The 7,794-nt window shown below is 43.3% G+C and overlaps 1 protein-coding gene across 1 annotated transcript; it reads left to right on the top strand.

Moving 5' to 3' along the window:
- Positions 1-271: 271 nt before the first annotated feature.
- On the top strand, positions 272-4,792 carry LOC149367205 (uncharacterized). The gene is made up of 2 exons (XM_089566794.1): positions 272-532; positions 4,687-4,792. The coding sequence occupies exons 1-2, from the start codon at positions 327-329 to the stop codon at positions 4,742-4,744; spliced, it is 264 nt and encodes an 87-aa protein (XP_089422920.1). The 5' UTR covers positions 272-326; the 3' UTR covers positions 4,745-4,792.
- Positions 4,793-7,794: the final 3,002 nt, after the last annotated feature.

Here is a 7,794-nt window from a genome sequence, read left to right as displayed (position 1 = left end):
CAGCTGGTATGACGTCACAGCGGCAGTAGCACGACAGGTGCGCGGCGCGGCGTAACTGCAGCCGGGCTATCTGAAGGAGCGAGTTGGTCGCCCATATTCACTCCGCTAAAGGTCAAACGTAACTGCGGCCGGGTCACGCGAAGGCTTGAAAGTGCGAGTAGTATTGCCTTCGCAATAAAAAAAGCGTTCAAGAGATGAGCTCATTCATCTGTTCACTTTCTGCATGCATCCGTTGGGTCGAATAACCGTGTATCTCGCCTTCGCAGCTGTGCAGCCTTGCTCGTCCCCTTCTCCTCCTTCCTTGGGTGGCGGCCGCATTCCTTCTGATGGTGCTGGTCGCCCCGAGCCCTGCCGCCGCCGGCGGCGTGGTTCCCGATGTGCAGCCTGTCGAGGCGGCGCAGATCGCCAAGTACCTGCCGCTCATCCAGCAGATCGAGGCCATCGAGCGAATCAAGGCCATCCAGCACGTCAAGTCGCAGCAGCGAGACTCCGTCCCACCTTTCTTGCCCATAGTCCTCGCTCTGCATCACAAGTGCGTACTGGTTTTGCCTCTCGCTGTGCCTGCGCCGTCTATGGAACGCACGTTTTGCTGTCTTTACTGGGAGCCCCCGAAACAGGCAAACTTCGGCCACAAACCGTCAAGGTGGAGAGGGAACAGGTTCAAATCAATGTTGGTTGGTTTGGTTTATGGGGTTCGTCCCAAAGCGACTCAGGCTATGAGGGACGCCGTAGTGAAGGGCTCCGGAAATTTAGACCACCTGGGGCTCTTAGACGTGCACTGACATCGCACAGTACACGGGCCTCTAGAATTTCGCCTCCATCGAAATTCGACCGCTGCGGCCGGGATCGAACCCGCGTCTTTAGGGTCAGCAGCCGAGCGCCGTAACCACTGAGCCACCGCGGCGGCGTTTAAATCAATATTCATTGGCTCTCAAGCAAAACTAGCAGGTCAGTGCTGTTCAAAATGCTCGTTGCCGGCGCCCTTCCTCGGACATAGACATGGAGGTTCCGTCGGCTTAATGCGTTCCAGCTATATCCGCCTCCAAATTGGCCTGCATTCCCACCGTTTTGCCTTCGTTACGATTTGCTGGCGAAAAAAAAAACAGGACTCGTGTTCTGCAAGAATTTTTTTGTTCCGCTCTCTTGCACGTGTTAAAGACTTTCTCAGCTCAACCTTTAAAATCAGCGAGGAGACCACCATTACTTCAGGTGCGCTTTTCAAACAATCATCCTTACTCAAATTTTTGCAAACAACCTTAGCCTTCACTGTCTTTTTATGTTCGCGGAAAGCTACAAGGTTTTTTTTTTTTGGCAAATTTCGTCTCACGGGACCGGGGTAGCAACAACGAGACAACCGCAATTTCCTCTTTCACTTAGAAGCAGCCAAACAGAGAGTAAAACAGCCAAACCGTCAGACTTGCGGACAGACAGGCAGAATGAATGAATGAATGAATGAATGAATGAATGAATGAATGAATGAATGAATGAATGAATGAATGAATGAATGAATGAATGAAATACACTGTTTATAGTACAAAAAGGATAAAAATATAGAAAGCCGGCCTGCCAAAGCCTTAGAAGGATTGACTGGCACCGCCTAACAGTCTGGTCACAGGAAAATGCAAAGAACTATTACTGGAAAGTTGAATTAAAAAGATGCACAAAATCTTAATGAAACTTCCGTACATCTAAGCAGCTTTCAGTCGCATTACTTGAGTTAGTGTCTAACGCAGTAGCTGATAATTTATTAAGTATGGCTGGAATACAATACAAAAGCGTTGTTCTTTTTCGTATTTTTTTTTTCAGTTTTGAGATCACGTAAGGTTCTTTGAGTCTTAGCAAGCGGGCCGGGGTATACCCCGTTTTTCAATCACTAACCAGAACTCTTTGTTTGCAACAGTTTCGACAATCAGAGAATTAAAGGTCGGCAAATTAAACACCTTAAAGTCACCACCATCCTTCTTTGGACACAAATCGTATCCCGTTGTGGACAATAGTGAACGCACAGTTGAGTTAATTCTTGCGCTCCATCTGAAAGTAAAATGAACATATACAGTCAACGCATAGCACAGCACACTGCAGACTAATCCATGGGCAATAAAATCGCACAGAGATCGACATAATACATCGCGTAATGTATAATATTTAGGGAACCTCACGCAACCTATTACAGGGGTGGACAAATGAGAGTCACTCAAAAGGCCACTGTGAAAATGTAACCCAAGATAATTACCTTGGGGAGTATTTAATAGATTATGCTTGCATGCTAAACAGTCAGATATATGTAGGAAAGATGGTTTCGTAGGCAGAATTTTTTTTCTTGAGGCAGTGGAAACATACAAATTGTGTCTTGAAGATTCCATGGTGATTTAATCGGCCGCGAACCAGGCCATCGCTTTAATCACCTTATTCTGTAATGAAATAACCGCACCACAATAATTAGTACCATAGGTTACGACAGTATCATCGGTGTATTGGTATACATAATCAATTATTACATTGGTCAAATCATTCACGTAGGTGTTAAACAGCAAAGAAATCAATGTCCGGCCCTGACGGACTCCGGATTTAGTAGAGGAAAAAACACAAACTATTTCCCACCTTTATACATTGTCGTCCTTCGTGTAGAAAATTGGTTAATAGATTCGAAAATGAGCCGCGAATGCCTAGCAGCGAGAGTTTCTGCAACAGAATCCTATGAAAAACATTGTCAAACACCTTAGGAGCATTCAGAATGACAGAACATGTAGCCAGGCTGTGATCTAGTGACGAATTTAATTAATCAGGGAAGTATTATATTATTGTCTTTGTAGCTGTGCCCTGCACAAATTCATTATGGTTATATATTTAGGGGAATCCCCTGCAATCCCATAGATCCCTTAAAATCCCTTACAGATGTTTAGGGGAATCCCTTACAAATTCATACTTATTTGCTGATAATACACTATGTATATGAATGTGGCTATACACCAAAGCAAGACCTGTGAAAGTCTGGGATTCGATAAGCACGGAGGGATAGCTTCAGCATGGTTAAAACGCAAGCTTAGTTCGAAAACTGGCCGTATGTTTTTTTTTTTTTTAAGAAATGGACCAACAGTCATCTTTTCCTGTTGGTCTGATAGCCTAGTAGTGTAAAACGAGAAAATAGATATTAAGAAATGTTTATCTTGATGAGTACGATGACGTAAAATGAAACTGAGGAAAGGATGGTTATTAAATGGTCCCAGTGCTTACGAATACTTCGGATGTTCACATGAGTAACATGAAAAGAGCCGTTAGCAGGGCATAGAAAAAATCAAGAAAATTTTGAAAATTTTACACAAACCTTGAAAGAACTGCTATCGATAATTAGACAAGCTTAGCAATGTACTTTTTTTCTGTTAATTGAATGAGTCAACAACCCTCGTGTTTTCTTAAGACAAACAATCTTCCCATTTTCGTATTTTCATGAATGAATGAAAACGAACAAAGGAACGAACAAACGAACGAACGAATGAACGGACAGACGGACGGACGGGCGGACGGGCGGATGGCGGATCATTAGTAACATCATCTTTGTATAGCATTGTTGATAACTGTCAACTACGGATTAATTCCCTAGCGACCTAGATTTCTTGAGGTTAAATAATAATTTCTTTCCTACCCTCTCTAAGCTATACTCTCTTGCCTTTCATCCACCAGTCTTATAATCCCCTTTTATTAGCTTCTACTGTTTTCAGAGTTGAGCATTCCATTACTTGTCCTAAACCCCAGTGCATTTCAGATCTACATGTATGTGGTGGCCTCGTGCATTGAGAGCTGGAGGGCTTGCACTGAATATGATCCATCGCTCCTCACGGTGGCACGCAGCAACAGAAAATATCAACAGTGCTGTGAGATTTTACCTGCTAGAACTTCGTCCTCAAGCTGCCTTCACACCTCCCCTTCATTGAATCAGAGCGGCCTCTGTTCGGCACGCATTATCTTGTGTAATCAGGATGACATGAAAACGGATGTTTAAATATTTAACCCCCCCCCCCCCCTTTCATTGGCTAGCTGATTAAAGCGGCCAGTTTTCAGGTGCTCTTAACCACTATGGCGGCGCCGTATACTCCACTCTAGTTTTCATACTCGGCAACCACTAGAAGAGAGAAAAGCAGCGATCTTTCAAAGTGGCTTGTTGCAAAAGTGAGGCATTTATGCATTTATCAAAATCAGCGCTTCAAGACACGGACAGAATCTAGCATGTGTGCCTCACCTTTCTGTCCGTGTCTTCAAGCGCTGGTTTTGATAAAAGCGATCTTTCCTCAGCTGCAGTAGAATAATACGAACATCAGAGGTATCAACAGCGAGTGAAGCCAGCGTTTTTATTTCTTTTCATGTATTTTTGTGTGTTTTTATGTGTTTGTAAAAGAGGCGTGGTGCTCTGAATATTGTTTCTCTATGTACCCATTTATGTCTTTCTAATTTCATGAGCTTTTATATGTAGGTAATTAATTTTTGTTATGCCTCCAATTTTTCTTTTAAACTGAATTGCATGGATCCCAACTAGCTTTTAGCTAGGGATCCAGATGTTTTCACAAGCATGCCTTGTATGAATGTTGAGAAATAAAATTGAATCAATCAATCAATCAATCAATCAATCAATCAATCAATCAATCAATCAATCAATCAATCAATCCTAATGTGCCCCGCTTTTGTCGGCAGGTCCCAGCAGCAGAAGTCTGGCAAGAAGAAGCTCCGGTTGCTCAGCCTCTTCAGCTGATCCTCCACCGAGGGAGAAGACACTCCGAGTGAAGACGCTGGACGTCGACAGGGAGTGGACAAAACCCTGCAACACCCTCCGAATGCACATTGTAAGAACACCAAATAAACGACCAACCTGAGTATGCATCTTATTTATTTTGCATACCGGGTGTTTCACCTAAGGTGTTCTGCAGTTTTTAAAAGGCTTTTGATTTAATAAATAATAATAATAATAATAATAATAATAATAATAATAATAATAATAATAATAATAATAATAATAATAATAATATAATAATAATAATAATAATAATAATAATAATAATAATAATACTTTATCGCGCCAAATATTAAAGAAAGAGGGATTTTTCCAGCGTAGCATTGTGAACGGTGTAGCGGACCAGCATATAGCCAAGACGTGTTAACAAGAAGGCAGGTTAATTAGTATTGACTAGTGAACTTATAACTCTTCCTATTCCTCTCCTTTTTTAATTGGTAGTCATAGGCAATGAAAAAAGTACATGTATCTTCGATACTGGCGAGGTGGATTTTTTCCGCACTGACTTTCGGAATAGGACTGGACGAACTGGCGAACAGAACGGAACACTGCACGCCAGTAGTACATAAGTCGTAGGCGGCTTAAGGTCTCCGATAAGCCGGTGTTGGCACACTGGGGATCATCAAGGTAGTGGGGGGAAATTAGGTTGGAATAACAAATAGCCACTTGCAACCATTCGGGACGTGTTTCCGACGGTAAACAAACTCGTATATTACGGCAGACTCGTGAGATTGGCGACAGAGAGCGCAGGAAGGAGGTCGTGACTAGAGTTCCTGTATATGCTCCCGCAGGGAGCAGAGTTGCGCGAAGGTCCGCCATCATGTTCCAAGCTGTGCGGGAAAGCCACTTCTCGTACGTAAAGGGGCTGCGTAGCACGCTGTGTAGGGCGCTTGGGCTTTTTTTTTTCTCCTTTAAATAGATTGACCTGATTGCAAGTTTCTAAACGTAACGCTGAAAACTAATCTGTGATTTGCCGAGGGTGTGCATACAGCACGAAAAAAAAAAATCGCCAAAGGTAAACAGCAAATCGTAATCAGGACAAACTGACGAAAAAAGACTGGAAACGGCCTGCGAGTTTTTTTTTTTCTTTCTGGAACCAGTAATTTCAGAAGAACAAGAAGTTCCGTTCCAGATGAGGCAGCGTCTGTCCCATCCTGTCTTTCTGCGTGCCCGTCTTAGGAACAAAAAGTGTATAGCGATGAATTACTTTTTTTCACAACTAGCACCGCCGCGTGTTCTGTGCGAGTTATGCGCGGAAAATACGAAAACGCATCTCTCTAGAACCACATTAAAATAATTGTGAAACTTGTTGTAGGCAAGCAGACTAAAACAACGCCAATGAATTGAACGAGGCGAGCCTCACATAACGAAAAAAATTAACACTCAATTGCTTGCCCAACACATTTCACAAAATGTACGTACCCCGTTGCTAAATGCAGTGATAGGGCGGATCTTTAAAGGACCTTGAAAGTACTCCTACACGTAGATATTATTTAACTTTCCTCATTTTTTATCGAAAAGCACTATCGTTTCACCTTAGTTATTAAATTGCAATAGTTGTTGATTACTGTGGTAGGTTTTCCTGCCTGCTTCATCCTCATGGTTCCGAAAAACTAATTTAATGTTCCGCTTTGCATTTTCGTTCCCCTTCTTCGTAGATTCGGGTTAGATCGCAGTATCAAAACATTTCGCGACTCCTGGATTTTTTTAAAGCCGAGGTTATAGGCTGATTTGCTGTCTTCTAGCTGAAATTATTCGCGGCATCAAGATTTGCGACACTTGTTTACATGCGATTTTTGCCTATCCTATCCTCACATCTCTCACTTAATCCTTGTCAGATGTTTCTTAAGGTCATTTTTACTAAGAACAATACTTTATAGCATAGGCAGACAAATGGTTTAGGGGGGTTTAACTGACCAAAGCGACTCAAGCTATGACAGGGAACAGTACACGGGCCTCTAGAATTTCGGCTCCATCGAAGTTCGACCGCCGCGGCCGGGATCGAACCCGCGTCATTCGGGTCAGCAGCCGAGAGCTATAACCACTAAGCCACCGCAGCGGCTGCATAGGCAAATTAAATGTTTATGCAGGTGAGACTTGCATCGAAATGTAGCAAAACTTTGCATGGAATTTGCTTCTTGAACATTCATTGTCCCTTATATTTCACCTCGAACCATCACTACAGAAGGCTCGAAGCAGCAGTAGAGTAAGCAGAGCCTGCCCTAGTGAAGGGCCAAAAAGTTGCAGATGCAGACTGTAAAATCTGTACAATTTTAATGCAGTGATATGCTACAAATACTGCTTCGAGGGACAGGTATAGACTCAAACTAGTATCCATAAAAGGACACTAAGTGAAAGATATAGACAAACAAGGTTTTCGTTGCCTGTTCCTTATTTGACAATGTGTGTAAGTTAGAAAAAAAACTAGTGATTTGTTCAAGGTAAACAAATGTCGACACATGAAAAATGTTTTTACCAATGCAATTCTGATTTCGCTGTCGAAACAAGCAAATGTTGGTTGTGATGGCACTGGTAGATCTTGGAACATGTAAGAAATTTTTATTTATTTATCAATACTGTAAGCTTTTCACAGCCGCAAGCAGGAGAGGTTAATTCTCAAAAGCCACTTGAGGCGCCGACGCACTTCGGCCGCCGACCTTCCACATGGCACTGCGTAAAATGTTTTGCCGTTTCCCGTGCGGTTGCTGCAGTTCGGCGCACTGCACCCAGTCATAGCTGACGACTGCGTCCGTCACTGCCACTTCAGAACACCAAACCTCACGCCACAGGTGTGCACGGAAAACAAATGAATGTAGCCGACAGCGCGGACAAAGGGTTCGCTCGGCGCTGCACCTGTGAAGTCAGCTTCTCCGCGGAGTGTAGAACACACGACGTCACGAAAATCATGTGACCGCCTCTCGGCGAATGGCGTTCGGAGCGGCGAGGGAAAACAGACGCGCAACTCTGCTACCTTTGGTAGCATATACAGTAACTCTAGTCGTGACAATCGT

This window comes from Amblyomma mixtum, chromosome 1 (assembly GCF_055824585.1).
Source record: "Amblyomma mixtum isolate Tamu chromosome 1, ASM5582458v1, whole genome shotgun sequence".
NCBI classification, from domain to species: domain Eukaryota; kingdom Metazoa; phylum Arthropoda; class Arachnida; order Ixodida; family Ixodidae; genus Amblyomma; species Amblyomma mixtum.
Note: the sequence above shows the minus strand (reverse complement) of the source record. Positions and strands in the feature narration are given on the sequence as shown.

Excerpts from the sequence above, each read along its gene's own strand:
- LOC149367205 (XM_089566794.1), top strand. The coding sequence starts at position 327 with ATGGTGCTGGTCGCCCCGAGCCCTGCCGCCGCCGGCGGCGTGGTTCCC. Across the intron at positions 533-4,686 it reads GTCCTCGCTCTGCATCACAA|GTCCCAGCAGCAGAAGTCTG; the intron begins GTGCGTACTGGT and ends TTTTGTCGGCAG.